Source organism: Psittacula echo (genome assembly GCF_963264785.1).
Source record: "Psittacula echo genome assembly, chromosome: Z".
NCBI classification, from domain to species: domain Eukaryota; kingdom Metazoa; phylum Chordata; class Aves; order Psittaciformes; family Psittacidae; genus Psittacula; species Psittacula echo.
This window is the reverse complement of record NC_137742.1, coordinates 14,742,006-14,766,824: the sequence shown is the minus strand read 5'-3', so window position 1 is coordinate 14,766,824 and position 24,819 is coordinate 14,742,006. Positions and strand designations below refer to the sequence as shown.

At 35.6% G+C, this 24,819-nt stretch overlaps 1 protein-coding gene across 1 annotated transcript in view; it reads left to right on the top strand.

Annotated features, from left to right (window-relative positions):
* The window catches only part of NUP155 (nucleoporin 155), a 31,396-nt gene extending 7,855 nt beyond the window's left edge, over positions 1–23,541 (top strand). The window contains exons 8-35 of the mRNA XM_080636988.1: positions 202–275; positions 569–660; positions 799–896; positions 991–1,143; positions 1,920–2,020; positions 3,076–3,246; positions 4,370–4,480; positions 5,371–5,465; positions 6,431–6,510; positions 8,956–9,018; positions 9,154–9,295; positions 9,962–10,028; positions 11,148–11,266; positions 11,470–11,573; positions 12,221–12,354; positions 13,538–13,729; positions 15,031–15,169; positions 15,840–15,975; positions 16,399–16,552; positions 16,823–16,927; positions 17,063–17,217; positions 17,303–17,432; positions 17,697–17,810; positions 18,278–18,398; positions 19,329–19,439; positions 20,594–20,730; positions 21,437–21,537; positions 22,762–23,541. Coding sequence (XP_080493114.1) covers positions 202–275; positions 569–660; positions 799–896; positions 991–1,143; positions 1,920–2,020; positions 3,076–3,246; positions 4,370–4,480; positions 5,371–5,465; positions 6,431–6,510; positions 8,956–9,018; positions 9,154–9,295; positions 9,962–10,028; positions 11,148–11,266; positions 11,470–11,573; positions 12,221–12,354; positions 13,538–13,729; positions 15,031–15,169; positions 15,840–15,975; positions 16,399–16,552; positions 16,823–16,927; positions 17,063–17,217; positions 17,303–17,432; positions 17,697–17,810; positions 18,278–18,398; positions 19,329–19,439; positions 20,594–20,730; positions 21,437–21,537; positions 22,762–22,900 — 3,338 coding nt within the window. The 3' untranslated portion in view covers positions 22,901–23,541. The remainder of the gene's footprint in view (positions 1–201; positions 276–568; positions 661–798; positions 897–990; positions 1,144–1,919; positions 2,021–3,075; positions 3,247–4,369; positions 4,481–5,370; positions 5,466–6,430; positions 6,511–8,955; positions 9,019–9,153; positions 9,296–9,961; positions 10,029–11,147; positions 11,267–11,469; positions 11,574–12,220; positions 12,355–13,537; positions 13,730–15,030; positions 15,170–15,839; positions 15,976–16,398; positions 16,553–16,822; positions 16,928–17,062; positions 17,218–17,302; positions 17,433–17,696; positions 17,811–18,277; positions 18,399–19,328; positions 19,440–20,593; positions 20,731–21,436; positions 21,538–22,761) is intronic.
* Positions 23,542–24,819: the final 1,278 nt, after the last annotated feature.

Below are 24,819 nucleotides of genomic sequence, written 5' to 3'. Positions count from 1 at the left end.
TTTTTGACCTTTTTTTTTTTTTAGTTTATTAATGATTTGTGAAATTGATTGTGTTTTAAATCACTTCTGGTGGAAGTCCTGTGTGCGACTTCTAAGTTTTTGTTAACTTATGATTAATTATTTTATATTCTGTCTTAAACTTGTTTTCACCAATTTCTGTGTTGATTTGCTGGTTCTCCCCTTTTTCGGCCCCCTCACCAGATCCTGTAGTTCAAATTGCCATTGACAACTCTCGAAATACCTTATACACCCGCTCAGAAAAAGGAGTGCTGCAGGTATGTGCCCTTTTCTAGTGGGTGTTGGCTGTGTTAATAATTGGAATGTAACTTACAAGTTTTCCTCAATACTTGGGAATTCCATGTAGGTATGTCAGGATAATAATCCAGTTTATCTTTAAGTGTGTGCTGAAGACCTAAAATACTTCCTTCTGAGGAAAGAGTGGCCTTTTGGTCTTCTCAATTTTATGGTAACGTGAGGATAAAGTAAAAGTTGAGTTTGAATTACTGTTTGGTGAGGCTGTACTAATTAATTCACCTGTAAATCACTAAGCTGTATTATTGAATTGCAGGTTTATGATCTGGGACAAGATGGTGAAGGAATGACAAGGGTTACTTCTCTTTCACAAAATGCTATAGTGTCTGCTGCTGGGAGCATTGCCAGGTATGTTTATGACAATTGTAAGGGCGGAGGTTCTCTTCAAGGCCAATAGTTTCATGTTGTATTTTTGAAGACTTTTGTTTGCTTATTTCTTTGCATGGAGAGTATATCTTTTTTTTGTGGTTTGGTTTTGTTTTTTAGAACAATAGATCGTTCTGTATTTAAGCCTATTGTTCAAATAGCAGCAATTGAAAATTCTGAATCCATAGACTGTCAACTACTAGCAGTCACACATGCAGGTAAGAAAAAAGGTGCTAATTACCCCCCCTTTTAAACTGATACATGGCATTTGCATGGTTTAGCAAAATTGTGACCTGTTTTTCTTTTGTTCAGGCGTACGACTGTACTTTAGTACTTCACAATTCAAACATCCAACAGCTCGTCCCTCCATGTTAACCTTAGTTCACATCCGTTTGCCACCTGGATTTTCAGCTTCTTCTAATGTGGAAAAGCCCTCAAAGGTTCACAGAGCTCTTTATAGCAAAGGTAAATAGTGAGGCACAGCTCAGGTGAGATTGACTTTTCTCTGTGTGTGTGTGTGTGTGTGTGTCACAGTCATTATCACACGTGATTTTACATTAATGGGAGATTTTCTGAAGTGGAAGATTGTCATGAAAAGAACGCTGTTCATGTGTTATTCAACCTTTTTTTCTTCTAATCTCCCCCTAAAGACTTAATGTGTTCAGAATTCGACTACATGTCCTAGCCATGTGTGATTAGTTCTTGAAAGCCTGGAATAGAATAGGCTTCTTAACTATTTAGTACCTTTCCTGCTGAGTTTAGCATTTGCTGGTTATTTTTTAACTCATTTAGCTACTGTTACCATATAAGATGCCAAACAGCTGCCAGATGATTCTATTTTTAAGTCACTTCTGATTGTAAGCTGCTTTTTAAAGAGTGCTGCAGAAATGGGAGAGAGCTTTGTGTCTCTATGTTCCAAACCCTTTTAGTCATATGTAGTGATTTTTATCCTTTAAGTCATTTCCAGATATTTTTTTCCTCCATGATCAGTTCAAACATCTCATTTGTGAATCATGTTCCACCTATTATAGCCTCATTTTTTTTATACCTGTTAGAGTAGATGGCAAGTGATGTTAAAAGTGACTTTCTGGAGAACCCTGTGACATACAAACTCAGGAGATAACATTGTATTATTAGGACTTAAAGATTGATTTTTACTAAATGAGGAATGAATGAATGAATTTGTATCTAATGTATGATTACAGCTTCTAATGCAAGCTTAATATTGCTCTTCTTGCTAGGGGTCCTTCTGATGGCAGCTTCAGAAAATGAAGATAATGACATCCTGTGGTGTATTAATCACGATTCTTTCCCTTTTCAAAAGCCAATGATGGAAACACAGGTACTAAAGCGAACTTTTATGCAGTTTCGATGGAATCTAGATACAGTTTTTTTCTTTCTGATAACAGATACTTGAATAATGCTATCTGCATGAAATGAGTAGTTCATAGAAAACTTTCATGAGGAGTTTGGAAACATTTACAAAGGTATTAATTGATACACTGCAAAGAAAAAAAAATAGGCAGTTGTCACAGTGAATGGTAACTGATATCTTAATAAGAATTCCTAGTTCAGCCATACTTTCTAGCTTGATGCAAACTGTGTGTCAAAAGTAATTGCCTTGATTTCTACGACTTCTAATTAATATATTTGAAAGTGCTGTTATCTGTAATATGCTGCATATTTTGCTCAAGCACGGGAAGACGTGGTTCACAGTCCATAGTGTTGTTTGCTCATTATAAAATTTGGCACAAATTGTTTAAAATGTAGGTGGTAGAGACTTTGGGTTTCTCTATTTAAACTAATATGCTACATTTTTGTTAAATTTCAGACAGATTTGTTATTTATTTATTCCCCTGGTCCTTTGTTTTTCCTAATTGTTACATGAGTAGGTTTGTAAGAGGTAGCTGAAGCTGGGTAGTTGCCCTATACGTCAGTTCAGGGAGAACATTTCATGTACTGCAGCTCTGAAGGAAGCTTGAAGTCTTGTGCTGAAGTAAAGGAGTAATGTCAAAAATAGTATTATGGGAGGAGCAGTGACAGAGTTGGAATGAATGGAGAGAATGTGCAAATTAAGTTTCAAGGTCAGAAGAGAATGTGCAAATTAAGTTTCAAGGTCAGGAGAGAATGTGCAAGTTAAGTTTCAAGGTCAGGTTTTTATCGGCTGTTATTAGTAACTTACAAAAGAGTTTTATAATTAGTACAGATCTCTTCCCCGCAAAAGCTTACCCCTCTCTTTTTACCAAGGCATTTATTTGCTTATTTTCTTTGGGTTTCCTCATGTCAACAGTAGTTTCTGTTCTGTGTAAATTCAAATGTAAATAGTAAAACATCACCATGGATGTACAAAATCCATGTCTGCTACCAAACTTTTGATAATATCTATCTGTTGTTCAGATGACCACCCGTATTGATGGACATTCTTGGGCTCTTTCTGCTATTGATGAATTTAAAGCTCAGAAGATAGTAACACCACTAAATAAAGACATTATTCCAATAACTGATTCACCTGTAGTTGTGCAGCAACACATGCTGCCATCTAAGAAGTTTGTTCTGCTTTCAGCTCAGGTGAGTATTAATTTTCTAATATAGGAAATCAGTAGAGGAAATATGAAGTTGGAAGTCTGACTTAAACCTGTAAATGGTTATTCATTTTGAATATGTTTTAAGGATTATATTCTGAATATAAGAAGAATTAATGAAAAAGACTGCTGAAACCAGTTGCAACTAGGCATAAGATCCTTTCCAACCCTAACCGTTCCATGATTCTACTTAAATTTATTCGAAGCTTTTCAGCCAGCTCCCTTTGTGCAGTGTGTATCAAAATGTTTTACTGGTCTCCAGGGATTGTTGCAGTACAGATCATCTGAGAAGTTCTTACAACCTTGGTTATACTCTGGATTATATGAAGTCAAAACAGACATTTGGCTGCCCAGAAAAAATAGCTTGACTAATACTGTTGGCAATTGGAATTTCTATCATTAATTTTTGCCTTTGTCATAGAAAAAGTCCCAAAGTTTTTGTTTTGTTTTGGGCTTTCTTTTTTAAAGGTCTTTTGAAAAACAAAACCCATAAAAAGAAAAAAGATACTAACTTACCTAATTCTCTTTTCTGATTACATTGAGCAATATTTTAGGTCATTTAAGTATCTTAACTGACAGGCAAATTAAAAAGAAAAAATTTAATCATTAATGTCTTGTAATTTCTAGACTTAAATCTACCTTTTTTTAAAGGCAGGTGTTTTGTTAAAGTTCCTGATTGGACCTTCTACAGTAGCTAGTATGGATGCAGGCAAGATCATTGAGTCTAGAGTCTTGCCATGACTTTGGTCCTTAATTTTTCCAGCATATTTTCCAGACAGTTTTGAGGATTTGCAAGGTATATACAGCTTTGATGTCATGTATATACTTCCTATATGTTACATTGTATGCTTCATGTTAGACTAAGAACCTCAAAATTAATTCTGTTTATGGAAGTTCATAACCTTTGCAGTGTTTTTCCAGCCTTCCTAGACTCACTAGAGAATTTTCTGCATGTGAATGGGAACTGGGCTTTAGGCACCACTCATATTATACTTTGATCTGCTAGGAAAGACAATTCAGAATGCTAAAGATAAGCATTGTGGAAAGTGGATGTTGGGATGGTCAGAGTAAAGACAGCTTCATTCTGACTTATTCTGGATTACTTTTAGGGGAGCTTTATGTTTCATAAGCTCAGACCTGTCGATCAGCTGCGCCATCTGCTTGTTAGCAATATAGGTGGAGATGGAGAAGAGATTGAAAGATTTTTCAAGTTGCATCAGGTAAATCTGTGTAAATCTAATCACTTTCTTCAGCTTTTTTTTTTTGTTACTGTAAACATCTAGTTAACATTTCATTCATTGTTAAAGTATTAGTTTTTTCTCCTGTATTGTCTACCTAAGATTGTATAATAACTTCCCATTTTATGGTAGCTAAAAATGTAAGTGTAACTCATTTTTCCTAAAACTCCTATGTCTTGTATGCAGAAGTATAAAGTAGTTCTTAGTGTCAGAAAAGCATACATCTAACAGTAGGGGAGAAAGAGTTTCTAAAGAGGCTAAATTCCTACCACTGCAAGATGGTTTTACATTTTGAAGGCCAGTGAGATGTGTAGTATTTGTGGTTTTTGTTTTTGTTTTTGTTTTGTGTTGGTTTGTTTTGTTTTGTTTTGTTTTTGTTTTGTTTATGGCAAATAATAAACAAGCAGGAAGGAAGCTGTCATGGATTAACGTTTTGACTGGTACTGGTTAGTATCTGTAGTGAATGTGCACTGTAATCTACTCTCTTGCACTTTGATAGGATATACTTAGTGATATTTTAACATACCATTAGAATATACAAACCGTTATTTGTATCGTTTTTTTCTTAATATATATATATATATGTAGAAAATGCATGAGTCTTAGTCATACTTAGTTGACAGGCACGGGGAATGTTTCCTACCAGTAGGCATACTGAGTTTGCAAAAACTGTAACTAACTTACCTGCTACAATGAGATGCCTTGCTATAATTCACTTCCTGTCTATATTAATTGGGAAGAGCTGATTTCCTTGCCTTCTAAATAAAATGATGCAAAAAATATTTACTGTTTAGTTATTGAGCAATGTAACTCCTATATATTTCTTACCAACTTGATAAAAGCTGTTACACTAGTAATATAATATGCTCTAGGAAGCTCAGGCCTGTGCCACTTGCCTTATCTTGGCGTGTTCTAATGCTGCCTGTGATAGAGAAGTATCTGCCTGGGCCACTCGAGCATTCTTCAGGTAAGTTTCAATTCTGGGGGTTTTTCTGAATATTGTACCCACTAAGTAATTGTACGGGCTTTTCAATGTACTGCCTGAGACAGCACAGTTTCAAAATAAGTGTAGACTTGCTAAACCTGGTAGCATATGCTTTTGCACTAACTTAGGGCTCATAAGCAAAGGAAGCTTCCTATAATGATTTCTGCTTAATACTCCTCTTGGATGCTTGCATTCCACACGTAGAGGAGGCTACTGAAAATGTTTAATCTGTTTAAAATGCAGTTATCTATACTTCACAGTACCTCTGATAATTGAAATGCAATATGTAGAAGTATCTTTAATGAGACCAACTCACTACAAATTGAAGAAATACTGGCCTCCACTCTGGAGGATTCATTTGTAATCTATTACATTAAGTACTGCATATCTTAGGTATGATGCAGACATATGTATTTTAATTAGCTGCCTTAAACAACTTGGTATATTGTAGATATCTTGGCTGTCCTCACAGGGCATGTAGTCTGGAGGAAAAGAGGGTTTTGGTAAGAAACAGCTGTTGAGAGTGATGATAAAATGTGCAGCTTTGACTGTATGCTTGTGCAAGAGTTTGAATATTGTGTCCGCAAAAGCTTGCTTGTTCTTCCGCAGAACTTGTGCCGGTGTTATATCCAGTCATCTATTCTCAGTAGGCTGCGAATATTTGCTCTTTGTTATCTGAAGGAAAATGTGGGTAACTCTAGATAGATGGATGTTAGCGAGGAAAAATATTACAAAGTGTTCATGTAGCACTATTGGAGAGAGGTGAATAGAAATTATATTCTTCTGACAAAAGTATCACACAGAATATTTCTGAAATGTTATGCTAATGGATTTTTATTCCCCATTTTAAAAGACCCTCAAAATTGCTGTTAATCCTCAAACACGTGAAAATGAAATGAACTCTATGTGAAGTGTGAGCAGTTTTTGTCTTTTCACATAAACTTTAGGTATGGTGGAGAAGCACAAATGAGATTTTCATCAGCTCCAAGCAACATCGCACCTATTCCTGGTTCTCCTGTTCCTATGAGTAAGTAGCAACCATTTCATGGTTTGGACAGGGTTTTTTTTTCTCCTTAAGTATGTTGTATTTTGTCTCCTCACAAGTACCTGTGTTCTTACTGTCTGAAATAGTCCTTAATTTTCCACTAATTGTCTAATGAACTACATGGCTTTTTTCAGTTTCTCTTGACTGATTTTTGGAGTCAGTGAGAGAGTGATGTGATCTCAAAATATGTCTGAATGTTGCATTTAATCTGGTAAGATTATGCGAAGAAGGTATGCATTTGTTGCTGCCAGAGGCACTTCATCAGCCAGAGTTCATCAATGCTATAGTTCAGACTTTACAAAGATTGTTCTGTGGCTGTAACAGGTATCTTCTGACAGTGTCATTGTCATACCTCTGCAAATACTGCTTAGGACAAGAAAACAAAAGTTTTGGTCAAGAAATGGGTTAGTCGTTTAGAGTGATTTCTTCCTGTAAAAGCTTCAGCATTTGGTTTCTGCTTGAGTTATCAGTGCTACCTACAGATGAGAAGAGGGTCTGCTCTTTCTCCTCAGAATTTCATGCTAATTGAAGGCCTTTCTGTATTACTCAGGTTCACTTAAATTTCTACATTGTTTCAGGATTTACTCAATTCCAGATCTTAAGGGTTTTTAAAAAAGAAATTATGAATTTGGAACTTGTAATTTTGAATTACCGAATTTCATGATTTTTTTTTCAATCAGGAGATCATTAATTTCCAAGCTCTTAACCCTTACCTGATATGTAGCATTCCATTTTACACATCAGACTTGGGGAAAAAACTTTATTGCCTAGAATACAAAGAAATTCCATTTCAATCAACTTTTGACATATATCCAAATTCCTAAGTTCTGGAGCAAGGTATGCTGAACTGGGATGGAGTTCTGAAAAAACAGTTGACCTGTTTTTTCTTGTTTGTTTTTTTTTTTCCCCAGAATTCTTAACTAGTATTAAAACACCAGAAGGAGTGGCTATTTTTAATGCATCAGTGGCATCACTTTCCAAGCCTGATATTGTGGAACAATAGCAATATGGGCAGGAGCTGAGGCAGGGCATAAGAATGTAAAATGAAATCTGATTTGGAGAGGAGAGCAGCTATGGGAAGAGCAGGTGCTAGAAGCAGACTGAGAATGAAAGTAATGTCTGAGGGAAGGTAGAAGAAGCTCTGTAATCAACGTGGTGACTCCTTTTATAAGTAAATATATTTTTCCCAAGTCTAAATGTTTGAATATTTTTATCATTTGCTATTATACATGCCTTTTGAAATTAAGTATCAAACCACATTTTTCCATTTTGCTTCAGTGTCAGCTCCACGTGGAAGATGGCACCATTCTGCTACTCCTTACTCCGTTTGCTCAAAGGGTAGAGAACAGTCATGTGAAATTAAGATTCGGATATTGTGGTGTCCTGTGTGGTGGGTCAGACAGCACTGACAGAAATTGATTAAAGCACCTTGAAGTTTTGCATGTGATACCTCATTACAATAATGTTAGCATTAAAAGGCTGGGCACCTTTAACTTGATTCCCTCTTGTTTTCACTGTTAAATGTCTAGCTGTGCATTCGCATGCTGCTTTTCTGCAAGTTTATGGTTTGTCTGGCACACAGGAGAATGTGCTCTGAGAATGCATTTGCACTGTTTAGGGAAGGACTTTGTTAACCTTCGTGCAATTGTGTGTTGCCAGGTTGAGAGAGCTGCAGTGATTAAGGCAAGAGAGACAGATTCTTTGATGAAAGCCAGACGTCTAGAGACACTTTTCTTGCGCTTTTGTCATGTATCATCCTATGTGCTGATAGTACATGGACATTTTTGTAGATGACTGTGTGTGTTCCTGATATTTTGGGGTTTTAAGTTAGGTATTCAGACTTATTTACAGAAGGGTTGAGTATTCACTTCAGCTGAATATGTGGACAGTCTCAAACTGAATATTCTAAGTTAACAGTGTTGCTGTGGTATTTGTTCAACTGCCCCATGTAACAATTAAGAGCAATAATACCAGTTTCTTTGAGCTGAGTGCTTTGAAGGTAAAATTCATATTCTTTGGAAAGATCTAAATGACTGAAAGTGAGTGCTTTGAGAATAGGTGCCCATATCAGGAATGGGAACATTCAGAATGTACTGAACAAGAAGTAGTATATGGACACTATTGTATTGACTGCAGGAAACAGATGGTGTGCAATAAATAAAATGTGAATGCTGGGAGAGAAAAAAAAAGCATAACTGCTCTTGAAGGAAGCATATCCATTTGGTTCACTTATGGAGTATTGGATTGATGAAGTGAGTGCAGTCTGGTACTTAACTGTAAAAAAAAACCTGTTGGAATAGTTCTAACTTTAAAGTACTTTATTTAACACTTTTGCTGCTCTTGCACAGGGATTTTATGGGTTATACTTTGGTTCAGTTTTGGTTGGTTACTTTAAACAAACTTACCTTTACTTCTTTCTCCTTTTAGGTTCCTCCTTGTCTGTTGATACTCCATGTCCTAATCTTAGCTTTCTGACAACACCTGGGCAAGGTAACACCTTCTTTGCTGGCTAAATGAAGAAAAATTATTTTTTTTTTTTATTTTTTTTTTATTTTTTTTTTTTTTTTTTACCTAGGCTTTTTTATTTGCATTCATATGAGTCATATATACCTGCTTTTACCCTAGGTTTACAACCTCGTAATATGTCAACTCCCATATATCCTCCTGGGAATTCCATGTCTCACCCTGGTGCTGGAATGATGGGCCTTGAGATAGTATTTTCTGGAAGGCACAATGGCATCTGCATATACTTCGCACGGATTATAGGGTGAGTTGTTTGCATAAAAAGAGGTTCTGTCACTCTATTTGTTCCATAGTTTTTCTTTCCCTTAATGCTTGTAGGTGGTGAATCCTATCTTAATAGCATTTAAATTTGAAATCAGTAAAGTGCATTTTGACGTTGTGTTTGAAGTACCCATTTATATAATACCTTCTCTTCTTCACTGTCTCAATAATACATTCAGTGAGTGGCTGGGACAGGAAATTTGCTTAGATGTTGATCCAGCAGTTGAGTATATATGCACAAATCAGTGCAATGAAGCAATACTAAAGAGGATTCTGTTACTTGGATGTTGAGTACTGGGTTGCTAAACACCTCAAGCAAGAACAGAGCTCTTCACATGTTAGTCATCTTTTTGCATGCTGGTTGGGTTGTTATGACACTTGCTCGCCTACACTATTATGTCCAGCGAATAATACCGGCCTATCTTTAAAGTATGATTAAAGTTTTAAAATTATAAACTTTGTCAGTTATCTATATCTGTACCATTCAGAAATGTATAATGATAACTTTTTTGATTGTTTAGTTGTCATTCAAATTAAATCCTTGTTTTACACCTTGGAGTAAAAAAGCATTACCATTTCTTTCTTAAGAAGTTATACATTACTTAAATTTTAACACATCTTTAACACAGTACTGTTTTTTGTGTTGCAGAAATATTTGGGATGGCAGTATAGTTGTGGAGAGAGTTTTCAAAAGTGGCAATCGAGAAGTTGTTGCAGTACGTAAAAGATAATTTTGTATTTTTAAAAGTTCCTTACAGTATATGTCTGAAGGCCTGTTACGTTCCCAATTACAGATCGATGAGAAAAAAACCCCATTATCATCTCAATGTTTCATTAAGTTCTGTGCTCTTAACTGAGGAGTAATTTTAGGTTTTAAATATTTTTAAGCTACTATTTTAGATTTTACTTTTTAGGAAACCTGTCTGTAATTTGATCTTTGTTGTTAATTGGCAATGGCCAGTCTTCTCCATGTTCAGTGATTGCACTTCCTTCATTTCTGCTTACCCCCTCCAGACAAAGCCTGAAAATTAAAGGGGTTAGGGAAGCATTGCAGTTATGTGACAGTATAAAAAAAAATGTCCAGCATCTTCCTAACGTAACGTTTTAGTGTTTCACTTTTGTCCATGTCAAAATAACAATATCTTTTCTGGCTGAGTAATTTCAGCAATGCAAATTAACTACTACATGAGCTTTCCTCCTCCAGTTATAAGTAACTGGGAGACTCTGGAAGATGTTGACAGTCTTCTCCATGTTCAGTGATTGCACTTCCTTCATTTCTGCTTACCCCCTCCAGACAAAGCCTGAAAATTAAAGGGGTTAGGGAAGCATTGCAGTTATGTGACAGTATAAAAAAAAATGTCCAGCATCTTCCTAACGTAACGTTTTAGTGTTTCACTTTTGTCCATGTCAAAATAACAATATCTTTTCTGGCTGAGTAATTTCAGCAATGCAAATTAACTACTACATGAGCTTTCCTCCTCCAGTTATAAGTAACTGGGAGACTCTGGAAGATGTTGACAGTCATACACTGCAATGCTCAGTCATTGTTTCAGTTCAGAGTTGGATATAATAAAACACAGCTTATTTAGGTATCAGAAGGGCAAAGAAGGTGGCATCTTGAATACTGTGTATGTTCAGTGGACTATTGCCTCTTCACCTGTGTCCCCTCACCTTAATGACTATGGTATAACAATGTTGTGCTCTAGTGGCAGTGTTACTATTATTCTAGTTATTTGTTGTAACCTCTCTGTGTTTGTATTTTTAGTGGCTTTAGCTTAAAATTGTAAATGTTTGGAAACTACACTTTCTGTAAAGAAGTCTGTTTTCTTTTGCAGGTAGAAAGCAGTGTTCCATCCCATGTGCTCGAATGTGTTCTACAGGAACTAAAAGGTTTACAAGACTTTCTGGATAGAAATTCTCAGTTTGCTACAGTAGGAGCCCTTGGAAACCCAAGGTATTATTAATTGTGTTATGTTTAGCAGCAGTATTTCATATTCAGCTCTTAAAAAAATACACCATGCATGTCTGTGTTGAATTGAAGGTGTATGTATGGCGTCCAGCTTCAAGTATTCTGATGCTAAAAATGAGTTGTTAGACTTTGCTTTTAAAAGATTCAGTATTTCTAATCATATTAACAACTTTTTGTTTGAATTGCAGTTTCGGCACACCTGCTGATCTACAGCAGAGGTTCCTGGGTTTTATGCGGCCTGATGGTGGAAGCTCTCAGCAAGTCCAGCAAGAGCTCCAGAGGAAATACCATGGTATGCAATTACTTCTGAACAGGAAGTATGAGGGAATGGTGCACTTGGATGTTGCTTTTCTCACCCTTCTTGTTAAAACTTCTGAGTAACAATACATTTTTTTCAATACAAATTTGACATTAATCAATGTAATACTCACTTTCAATAGTGGGAAGGTTTTTTGATTTTGGGGTTTTTTTTGGCGGGGGCTGGGGAAGGGTTAAGTCATTAGTCATTATGTAGAATTTGGTAGAGGTTTAATTTTTTTTTTCCCTTTTTTATATATTCCAAAGCCCATAAGCACTTTTGGATTGCTAAATGACACGATATAATCATTGCTGCCTCATTTCTGAACTGCAAGCACTCAAAAGTAAATACATGAATTGTTGCAATTCTGTTTCACTCAGGTAATAAGTTTGCCCATATTATTCTGTCAGTGAATATGAAACATCTTGCTACACTGAAGTGTTAACAGATACTTTATGTCTTGAGGAAATTTTGATGTGGCACTTTCCTCCAGAGAGAGATAAACAGCATTAATCAAGAACAGCAGAGGAGAAAAAAAAAAGGAAATTTAAGGAGGTTGTTATTGTAAAACCTTGAAAATTTCCATGCTACTTTAAAATGCATAAAATGGTTACTTATTGACAATCTCTTTGTTTTTCCAGCTGAGGCACAGCTAACTGAGAAGACCTCACTTCAAGGCATCCAGCAGCTTGTTCGCAAAACCTGCCAGGCATTGGCTTTATGGAAGTTGCTGTGCGAACATCAATTCAGTGTTGTAGTAGGTGAGCTTCAGAAGGTACGAGCTGAATCATATGATTTTAATTTGTTTGTATATGACACCTGACTTTCTTCTGATACCTAAATATTCCCAAAGAAGTATTACTTCAATTCATTGAGAAATACATAATTAATTTTAAACTACATGCAGATTTTTATTTGGGTTATGTTTATTTTTAAGAGACTGACTTGAAGTATTGACCTCGTCACTCGATTTTGAAGTGTCACAATAGATTTTATTTTACTTTTGTTGACAGTTAATAATGAGTATGGTTTTATAATCACTGTGTTGTCAGCTTAAGCACAATGTGCAAATTGTGCTGAAATTTATAGACCAATGCTGTCCAGCCGAGAGGAATTCACTCTTTCCCTTACTGTTGGTAAAGGTTTAACAGTGGAGAGCAATAGGACTGTAAAGTCTGAAACCCTTGCACTTTTGTGTAAGTAAGGGTCTAGAACATATCGCATAACATCTGAGGCTGGAAGGGACCTCTGGAGATTATCTGTCCCCCTCTGCTCAAAGCAAGGTCACCTAGAGCAGGTGTCATGGTTTAAGCCCAGCTGGTAGCACAGTACTATGCAGTCTTTTCTTCTATCACGCGTAGTTTCAAAGTTTTTGTAATATTTTTGAAATAGTATTTTCTCGATTCTAGTGAACATCCATAGACTACCCAGCCACTATTGGCAATTCTATGTAAGCAAATATTCCTAATAAGAAAAAAAAAATCAATGTAATTTAATATAAAAAACATAAAGAGCAGAGACTTCAAACTCTTAAAATTCCTACTTTTTATGTATCTGTCTTTATTTTCACCTATAACAGTACTCAAATTATTAAAATCTGTGATACACTCATTTTATAGGGTGTGCATTCTGACAGTGCCCTGTGAAGTAAGGGGGACTGCTAATTTCATTCGTACAGATAACTTAAAGTGATACATAGGGAAGATGTGTCTGCTGAGAGAAGTTCTTGCTGTCCTTTGGCATCTCAGATTCTAGTGCCTTCACTGATAGGGCTTGCTTTATTATTTCCATTTTGCTATTTAATGTGTGTTTTAAGTAATTTATTTAAATAATTTTTTGTGCTGTGCACATTGGAGCTTCTATTTACTGGAAAACAATTTTGCTGCCACATGGTGATGTTTCTAAACAGAATAAAGTAAAAGCTTTGGTAAACTAATGAAATTCTGTCTTATCTTCAGGAACTTCAAGAACATCTAAAGATTACTGCTTTTAAAGACTTGGTAATTAGAGACAGAGAGTTGACTGGAGCACTGATTGCTTCTCTTGTAAACTGTTACATCAGAGATAACGCTGCTGTGGATGGCATCATTGCCCATTTGCAAGATATCTGTCCTCTTCTTTATAGCACTGATGATGCTGTGTGCTCCAAGGTAAGCACGCTTCCAGATTTGACAGCACCAAACCACTACTTTAGAACATGTTCAATGAGATGACTTGGGGAGCTAGTAAATAGTTATGCTCAAGTAGTTTCAGGAGCACAAGAACTGAGGAAGGCAGGTTGTGTGCATATTTGTGTCTTGTAGTTGATTGATGCTGAAAATTATGTGAACTCTGGTTTGAAGCATTTGCAGTTATTCGTAGTGTTCATAGGGTCTTTATCTCAAGTGTTATGTCTAATGAAACTGTCATCCTGATGTTGATAAAATGGGTTCTTACTCCAGCCTTTCCTCAGCATAGTCTCTTGTTTTCTGTCTGTTTCCTGATCTCATGGAATTTCATAGAATCACAAGACTTACTTGAGTTGGAAGGGACCTTAAAGATCACCTTGTTCTAAGCCCCCTGCCATGAGCGGGGTCAGCTTCCACTTGACCAGTTTGCTCAAAGCCCTGTCCAGCCTGACCTTGAATACTTCTAGGGACAGAAGTTTCAGCCATAACTTCTCTGGGCAACCTTGTGCCAATGTCTCACCACCCTCACAGTAAAGAACTTCTTCCTAACATCTAATCTAAATCTCCACTTTTTCACCTTATTGAAGCCATTCCCCCTTGTCCTATCCCTATATGACCTTGTAAAAAGTCCCTTTCCAGCTTTCTTATAGGCCCCTTCAGGTACTGGAAGGCTGCTTTAAGGTCTCCTCTGAGCCTTCTCCTCTTCAAGCTGAACAACCTCAGCTCTCTCAGCCTGTCCTCATAGGGGAGGTGCTCCAGCCCTCAGAGCATCTTTGTGGCCTCCTGTGGACTCACTCCAACAGGTCCACATCCCTCTTGTGGTGTTGTCCCCAGAGGTGAATTCAGTGCTGCAGGTAGGTCTCACCAGAGCAGAGGGGCAGGATCACCTCCTTTGACCTGCTGGTCATACTCCTTTTGATGCAGCTCTGGACACGGATGGCTTGCGAGCACACACTGCCAGCTCATATTGGGCTTTTCAATTTTATCAAAAGATAACTGTGCTAAAGAACTGCAGTCTTAGAAGCTTTTCAAATAAATTTGAAAAAGTAACTGGTGAAGGGAGAATGAGGAACCACTTGGTTAAGTCTCAAGCCCTTCTTTCTGCTGCTGTTCTTCAGGCTTTCTGCTGGAAATTTAGTGTTATCAAGTGATGATAAAAGTGTTTTTGAGAGGATGTAGTTTCTGTTGTTTCAGCTTTGAAGTTTGGTAGGGTAATCACTTGTTAACAGTATCTATGTTTTGTTCATGTGAATAATTTCCATTTTGCCATTACTTGACTTTAGGCAAATGAACTGCTTCAGCGTTCTCGACAGGCTCAAAGCAGAATGGAGAAAGAGAAGATGCTAAGAGAGTCACTGAAAGAGTACCAGAAAATCAGCAATCAAGTAGACCTTGCTAATGTTTGTGCACAGTATAGGCAAGGTAAGAGGAAATCACTGGTCATGTTCTGGCAAATACCTACCATTTGTAGTATCCTTTTGGGCCATCTTATTTTTTCTTTGATTTGTTTTCCAACTTTCAACTCATTTTATAGTGTTTTACCATAAAAAGTTTTTAATAACCCTTGCAATTAGTATTTGTTAACTGTTTGTGTTTAAAGCCTTTCCAGATTTAACCAACCAACCAGCAAAACACTTCTTTATAAAAATATTCTCTTCCACTTATTTCATATTGCACTGTCCCATTTTTTTTTATTTCATACAATTGTGGTGAAAATATTTTTTGGAAAATTGTTGGGCTGTATGTAAGTGGGGGGTAAATGACTATTTTGCAGATAAGGTTTCATACCAATTATGCTGTTTGAAAGATGGTTCAGAATCCTGTTCTGTGCATTAGAAGCCAGTACATGATTTAGATATGGATATAAATATTGTAACAGTAAAGATTTTAGCTTCTACAAATACGTAACTTCAAACTTGCATAGAATCCCACAGGTTAGGTACAGGTGTAAACTTTTATATGATACACACTCAAGTAAATAGGGTTTATTTTTATTTGCTTGCTAAAATGGGAAGTGTTTGATGTCACCATTTTGTCATAGGTTTCATAGCTAATGGTGATATTGGGTTGTTTTTTGGTTTTTTTTCCCTAGTGCGTTTCTATGAGGGGGTAGTGGAGCTTTCTCTCACAGCTGCTGAGAAGAAAGATCCCCAAGGTCTTGGCCTTCATTTCTATAGAAATGGAGAACCAGAAGAGGATATTGTTGGACTTCAAGCTTTTCAAGAGAGGCAAGTATTCAGGATACTTTACTGCCATTATATGGGGTGCTTTTTTTTCAACTGATGGAAAAAGTACCTTAAGGAAGGTACGCAGGGTAATGACAAACAAACCTTTTATAATGTGAGACACAATACACATGGTTTTGCCCAGCATGCTCTTCTTGATTATTGTTAATATGGTACCATTAATTTGGAACAGAGGGTAAACTTATAGATGCAGAAAATGCTGTGATCTGAACATTATAAAAATACTTGTTCAAGACATGGTTGAGAACAAACTAGATTGCAGCAATTAGCTGACAATAATGTGTGATCTTTTGAAATTTCGGAAATTGTGTTTGGAAAGGCATAAAATAATATTTGAGAAGAGTATTTTATAGATAATTGCAATGGTAATTGTAAGGCTTTTATTTTCTTTTGCTCTGTTCACAGATTGAACAGCTACAAGTGTATCACTGACACCCTTCAAGAGTTAGTGAATCAAAGCAAAGCTGCTCCTCAGTCTCCCAGCGTACCCAAAAAGCCAGGTCCTCCAGTGCTGTCATCTGACCCCAATATGCTAAGCAATGAAGAAGCAGGGCATCACGTAAGGAACTCAAAATTATCACCACCCTCCATAAGAAAGTGTTATGTGGAGGAGTGTAGAATTTATTATTAAAAAAAAAATACAGAGTAGTTTAGCAAAGTAGATAAAAGTCTAGCTTTGCCATGAATTGGCAGCTTTATGTACTAAGTGTGTTCATAGAAAAGATGACATGCAGATAATGTGAACTTAAGTATTGTCACATACATTATTCAGTGCTTGATGTAATTAACCACTTCTGGAGTAACAGCTTTGGCATTTTCTTCCCCCTAGTTTGAACAAATGCTAAAGCTGGCTCAGCGTTCCACAGATGAAGTCTTCAGTACTACACTTTACAACTGGTTGATACAAGCTGACTTGGCAGACAAATTATTACAGGTGAGCTCATCTCTTTATAATTAATTAATTTGTCAGAAGGTTCCACTGAACTGGAAGAGCTAATTGTAATAATGCTGATGCTTTAAAAAAGAGGAGAGAGCAAGAATATAAATATTATCTTTGTGAGTTCTGCAGGTTACTGCCCCCTTTTTGGAGCCCTACCTTGTGCGGATGGCCAAACTTGACCAAAACAAAGTCCGTTACATGGATTTACTGTGGAGATACTTTGAAAAGAACAGAAATTTTAATAATGCAGCCAGAATCTTGGCTAAGTTGTCTGACCTGCATAGGTATGGATTATGTGAGATCTGTTGCATATATTGAGGTAATTGGGGGGAGGGGAATAAACTAATACTTTGAATATTGGTTTTGCAGCACAGAAATTTCACTTCAGCAGCGTCTTGAATACATTGCACGTGCCATTTTGAGTGCCAAAAGTTCCACTGCTATGTCCTGTGTAGCTGCAGATGGTGAATTTCTACATGAATTAGAAGAGAAAATGGATGTAAGGAAACTATTAATCTAAGCTACACCGTGAATGCATTTTTTCACTTTGACTTACTGGCATACAACATTTTTATAACCAATTCTGTAGAAACGGTTTTCTGTGCTTTCTTCCTGATGTGGCAAAGTTATGCAGTTCATAGGAGACTCTGAGGTATAAGACAGTAACGTTTTTACATTTAAATAAGATAAAATTAAGCCTGGGTGTATTTGTAAACTTAAATTAATCTGGGTTTGAAATACTATATTTTTCTTTTTAAACAAGGTTGCAAGGATTCAGCTTCAAATACAAGAAACATTACAACGGCAGTATTCCCATCATTCTTCAGTGCAAGAAGCTATCTCCCAGCTTGATGCTGAGCTGATGGATATAACCAGGGTGATGAAAATTTGTTTGTATTAGAAATCAACTTAAAACACATTTTTTGGGAGAGGGGAAATTTTTGCAGAGGATGATCAAATGCACACTAGGAAAAATAATAGTTATGCATTCCAGGTCTCAGAATGTCTGCTACCTTATACTTTGTCTTTTTCTGTACTTTGATACTCCTTCAATCTACAGTACTTTAATTTCTTCCACGTGTTTATCTTCTTTAATAAGTCTCTCGCATTTATTAATTTATTGGGAAAATTGTTAGAAAGTTAACAGTATTAATTAAACTTCATATAAGTTTGGGGATTGTATTTAAGAAGGGAAACTAAATGTAGTAAAAAAAAATCTAGTGTTTGACAACAGTTATTGAAGTTTCACCTTTGCTAGTCTGATGTCTACCATACAAAATAAAGAAAAGCTGATTTCCTTTTCATCCTGCTTGCTGTGTGAACCTGGTAAATTTTTTTTTTCAGCTGTATGGAGAATTTGCTGACCCTTTTAAGCTCTCAGAGTGTAAGCTTGCAATTATACATTGTGCGGGTCATTCTGATCCTATCTTGGTACAAACTCTCTGGCAAGAAATCATTGAGAAAGGTAGGTCTTAATGGACTAGCAGTTGTACAATCTAGAACTGTAGGAAAATGGTATAATTAAAGCTTATAAGATTGACTGTGTGCTGTTACTGATATGCTGTCCAAGTGAGATGCATCTTTTTCTATCTGTTCTGTAATGTATTTGGTAAATGTAGTTACCTAGTAGTTCTTTAATGTTATTAGCTTTTACTTGTGCGCTTGAAGGACAGAAAAGTAATATTTTTATACATATGTTTGAGTATATTGCATATATGGATGGAAGAATCTCATTTCAGGTAACATTTAAGAAGTCATTTCATCCCTTGTTCTTAGATGCCATTATGTATGGACTGCAGAACATTTTAATATTTTGTGCGAAGGTTTCATGAGTAGGAAATTACAATAAAAATGTTAATTTTTTTTGTGACAAAGATTAAAGAATCTTCAGGGAGATCAGAGTTTTTGTAATGTTGATAGGGGTGGAAATGCAAGAGCTTTCTCTGTTTATAGAGCAGAACAGTAGTGGACACAGCTCTACAAGCCTAGCCACTTAATATGATCGTCTTCGCCACCCTTTACCATGAGTTGGTCATTCACTCTTTTCCTGCCACCCCCCACCCCCACCCCCTTTTTTTTTTTTTTGGTGGTGTTTTGTTTACTTTGATTTTTGTACTGGAGGTTTCCACTCTGCAAACAGTGACAGTGACTGACGGTTGCTGTTGGGTTTGGTGGTCAGGTTTTAGGGGTTGGTTTGGTTTTAAGTAAATTTGCTCTGAACATCAAGGAAACAAAAATCTGTGAACATATATATACATACACACCAGAAAAAGCTGTATTTTCACTTCCACATGCTGATTTTTTCACTGACAATAGCGTAACATTTTGATGTGTTAGCACCTCAATATAGTTGTGTATAAATGTGCAACTTCACATGATTTCTTTTCACTTTCAGAGTTGAGCGATAGTTTGTCGCTGAGCCCCGATGACAGAATGCAAGCACTTAGTCTGAAGATGGTATTGCTTGGAAAAATATATGCTGGCACACCTCGTTACTTCCCTTTAGGCAAGTTGTTTAGCCTGCATAGTAAATAAACATGAACCTTATGTGAATGGGTCTCAGCTTTCTTTTTAGCCTCTTAAAAGAAGTTTTAAACTAAGAAATGTCTAGATTTTTAAATCTTAAATTAAAGAATATTGATAATTTTGTGATATGTAATTACATGCTTATGATACGTAATTACTGTAGTAATTTGTTGCTTCAGCTACAGTGAAAAAAATCACCAATAATTTAAACTGTCAGTAATGTTGGAGTTGATCATGAGGTATGATTACAAAACCATTATAGTTTTCACATGTGCAGTTTTTTCTAGAATGTATCTAGCGATTTAACCAGAACTTACAGTTTTTTCACCCTGAATGGGAAGTGAAGCTTAGAAGGCAGCAACAGTTATTTTTGGATAGCTCTGCAGATCCCATTTTCAAAAGTAATACAGTTTGTTTGTATCAAAGTACAAAGTAATAATGTGTATTTATACATATAGTAAGATTATAGTCTGCTGTCGCTTCAAGTATCTACTACTATCTGCAGGGGTTGATTTTAAAAAAAGAATTCAGGAGGTTTCTGAGTCCTTTTTGAAGTTTCTTTCCGCTTTTAAGATGCTTTTTTATTTTGACAATTTGGTATTATATAAACGCCTGGAAAATATATCATTCAGCACTAAATGTTCTTTTACAGTACTAAAATATCATGAAAGAATAGTGCTAAACGATATATTTTTAGTATTGTAAAAACATTTTGTGGTGAACAATACGCTGTTGATGGTTACTGACACTTCAACATGATAAAAGATGCAGTAGCGTTGCTGCCTATTCCAGCAAATGAAATGACATATTCTTTTCTGCTGAAACATAAGTTAGTGAATTTTTCTTAACAGCACAGTTCCATGGCACAATTGTAATAAAGTACTTAATATGAGTAATCCTTGTCCATGCATTTATACTGCCAAAGATACTACTAAGCTATGTTTAGCATATCTTTCTCTCAGCGGGGAAACTATTACATGTGTTTCACAGGAGAAAGCTGTGTGGAAGACAGAAAATTAAACTTGGAGTAAATAGCTTTTAAATGCTAGATATAAAAAGCTTTTAAATAGCTTTCTTTGCTCGACTGCTATTAACAAATTGGAATCTAAACATCCCATTATTTTTGTCCTGCAGATTTTTTAGTGCAGTTTCTAGAGCAACAAGTCTGCACTTTGAACTGGGATGTAGGTTTTGTAACATACACCATGCAAGAAATTGGAACACCATTGCCAAGGCTGCTTGAAGTATATGACCAGTTGTTTAAAGCACGGGTAAGGAAAATATCCACAAAATAAAGATTTTTGTTTTCAGCTGCTATTAAGGTCTCTCTATAACAGGAAACATAAGGTGTGATATATCAAAATATCAGCCTCATCACTTTTGCTCTTTTTTTTTTTTTTGACTCAGAGGCTCTTAATGCTTTTCCCTTCCCTGTTGATTTTATTCACTTGAGTCGTAAAGTATGAAGAAACTTGTTAATTCTCTTACTTTACCTAAAGATGATTTTGGATTAAATAGGATTAGGATTGTCATGTTGCAGAAGAAACAGCGTATCTTGAGTATATTAATTTTATTTGTTTCCTATTAATGATTAAAATTTGCTATATTATTGCATCTTATCTAATCTATTGATGCAGTAAGTGTAAAGAGTAAGAAGTCATATTTTTAACTTTTGTTTTGTAGAAGAGGCTTACAGAATTAATACAAATTCTTTTTACCCAGATATCTTAGACTGTAAGGAGTTCAGCTCTTCCTAAATATCTATTATTTTATGGACTATAAGGTAATGGAAAACTAAGTTAAATTCACATATGGTTTTAGTAGTCAAAATAGTACTTAAATATAGACTTAATATAGATTACAATAGGATTCCCATTTCTCTTACGTTTTTGTTACAATGTATAAGTAAGTACGTCGGCTGGCAATTTTTTCCTTGTCTCATTATTTGCCTCCTTAATATTTTGGAATCTCTTTTAGGACCCTTATTGGAGTAGAATGAAAAAGCCTTTACACCTTTTAGAGTGTATTCATGTATTATTATCAGCATATGTACATGATCCAAGCAGAGTTCTTCTGAGGTAAGAAATGCAACTATACCCTAATAACTAGTGACAGAGATAAAATATCCTAAAGCACAGCACTTCAGCAATCCCCAAAGCTTTTCTTCTTTTCTTTTGAGTGAACTAAGTATTTCTTTCCTAGCAGTAGCTACTGAGATACTTCATTTAAAACAAATTGGTGGAAATTTGTAGGGTCCTATCTATAAACTGCTTCAATATAGATAATTTTCTCCACTGCACTGAAGATTCATAAGGGAATAAGAGGATTATTTTGTAAATTTTGGCAACATACTTTAAGGAGTAGTACAAGCAAAACTGGGAGAATCAAAGGAAGTTGGGAAGAATGAGAATTAGGCATTTTGTGAAAGAAATAGTGAACTGTTTAATGAAGAAAGCCTAGAAGCACTGAGTTCTTACATTGTTGAAAAGAGAAGACTAAACATGGGGTTAGATCTTCCCCAGTTGTTTGGAAAAGGTTGCTGGATGCATCACTCTCCAAGACTTATATTCTGCTTAGTCTGCAACAGGGAAGAATTCAGTTGTAGTAACAAAAAAATTTTCTACCTGGAAGTATAGCTATGTACTTGAGTAAGTTGCCTGCATATTATGGAACCTCTACCTTCAGCAACTTTTGTGACTAGACTATACAAACTTCAGTCAGAACTGTCTTGTCTCAGAAGCAGTGAGCTGGACTAGACAAATTCTTGGTAACTAGCCTTACTGTACTTTTTTCTGAATTTCTTGAAGATATACATGTAAATAGCCCCTGTTCACATATAGAGTTTATATCTATTTTTTCTTACTTTGTTGGTCTCTTATAGTTAGCTGATTTAAAGTTCTAATACTTTGTGAATGTTGTCTAATAATCTACTTAAGATATTAATACCCAAATTTTTGAGACTGAGGAATTTAAAATTACTATCTAAATTAATAACATATTTATTGTATTCATAAAATAGTATCTAAATATTAAATATTTCACATTGTTATTAAGCATCATGTTTTATTTTTTATATTTAATACCAGATAAACAGTACTGATGCATTTATTTTCCCATTATACCATAGCCACAAGCATTAGATTTCAAAAATCTATTTTTCTAAGTTAGATACTTCAAAGTAGCTGATAGATGTCTTGCTGATATGTTATTCCATTAAAACTCAAAGAGTGCTCACTATTTCTGATTAATTCTAATATACAGGAACAAAAAGGAACTCATCATTATTCTATGTTTCTTTACAGGCGACAATTCACAAATGTTTGCTTAGATGCAGTTAGTTGCTACCTGGTTGAACTTCAGTCTATGACCCCGACACTAATGGTGCAGACCACGGTTGGGAATTTTAAATCTCTACAGGCTAAATTAGAACGGCTCCACTAATTGACTAATACAATAACACAGGCAGTAGCTCAAATAAAATGAATTGTGAAATGAAAGTTCAAATGTCTGCAATGAATCTCTGCAAGAAGAGATCATCAGAAATTCTGAAAAAGTTGTATCTCCTGCTGCAGTTACAGATTGCGTGGCCTATATTCTTGCTATTCTAAAGGTATCTACAAATTGTAGAATGTAAATGTGACATTTTCTTTTACTACTACAGAAATTTTTTAACAATGGAAAGCATTTTTATACTGTTGGAAGAAAACATATTGGTGACCTTTCCCTTGAGGATTAAAAACTTTGGAAAATACTCTTTTTTACTTGAAGTAATGGAGAAAAGTAGGATGCAAAATCTAATTGATTGCTGTTTTTACAAGTATCAAAACAGTGACAACTGCAGAGGGCAAGATGATGATAAAAGCACATGTAGATGAGTCAGGCTGTAAACATGACCATACCAGGGAGTAGTGATGTAATCATAACTCCGCATGACTGTATTTCCAGGTCTTCCAGTAATAAAGAATCATTATTTCATAAATCTTACTTGAAACAGAGACTGCTTCTGCAGGTAGAATATTTGGGATGAAATTGCAGACACTAGCAATCTAATTTGTATTGCAAGGGAAATAACAGTATTGAAAGCCCATCAACTTACTTTCTCTATTCCATTTTAGTGAATATGTTGTATCTATTAAAATGAAATAAAGTACTCAGAACACGACTTCTGTCTAACTTCCATTGCATGCACACAAGCACCAAATCGTGTATATTCCTTAAAAGGAGCAAAGTCTACACATGTTTCATAAGATTTTAAAATCTTGTCCTACAAGGAGGCTGTTTTGTCTGGTTTACTGCTATGCATTCTGTACATAGTTGACAACATAAACTCTATAGCATGCACAATTACCAGTTCATGCTAGTCTTAAGTCTTTTTCAAGTATCTTCTTCACATAAGCAAATAATCAAAGAACTTTAATAGAAGAAAGAAGCAAATTATGCCTACAGAGTAGATGAACGTATTCTTGGTTTTTTTTCCCAGGGGAACTAGTAGTTGTTATACACATCAGAGGTGTTAAAAAAACGGGGAAAAAATGTACAGATTGACATTTACATGCAAGTTATCCACTTAAAACCTTTACTACCAGATGTGATTACTATGCTGTGAAGTTTTGTTTACAAAATTAAATTTATTTTCTCCGAACTGTCAGGTACATTATGATGGTTTTCAGCCAGAGAATGCACCTAGTGAAGTAATGTGTAAATTATACTCTTTTTTTACCTTGTTAGAGGAAAATAGAGCTGCAATCTTAATATTGGCTTTTCTCTTCTGTCAGTGTTGAAATTCCTTCACAAAGTATTTGAATGGAGGAATTGCTGTATGTCATGGAAAAAAGATTTGCATCTTTCCATATAAAAGTACATTAATTTTAGATAGTACAAGTTACTTTCTGCTGTTAGCTGTGTTTCACACCAAGGATGCCATGTACATATACCCAGGTCTTGTTCTTACAGCTCAGTTCATACCCTGTACAAATGATGTCCCAAGTCTTGCCTGATGTATTTTTTATTTCTAAATTTTAATGTTTGCATGTAAGTGGTGCAAATGTTGTGTTGAGCTATACTCTGTAATCTGATTTCTAGTTTTATATCTGGAGAAATGATTGAAGAGTTGGGAAGAGGTGCAAAACACATATGAGTTTCAGCTCTTTTTTTTTTTTTTTTTTTTTTTTTTTTTCAGTTAATAGAATAAGAATGCCTCTGGCAATATTACAAGGTTTTCAAAGTAAGAACATTTCAAAGAGTATCACGAGTTATCTTTGATATTTTTCATCTGATTTCAGGTAATTTCAGTGTAGACATTGCCTTATGTTTTCACAGCACTTGCTTTCCTCCTAAGTGGAGAAAGGGTGGGTTCAGTT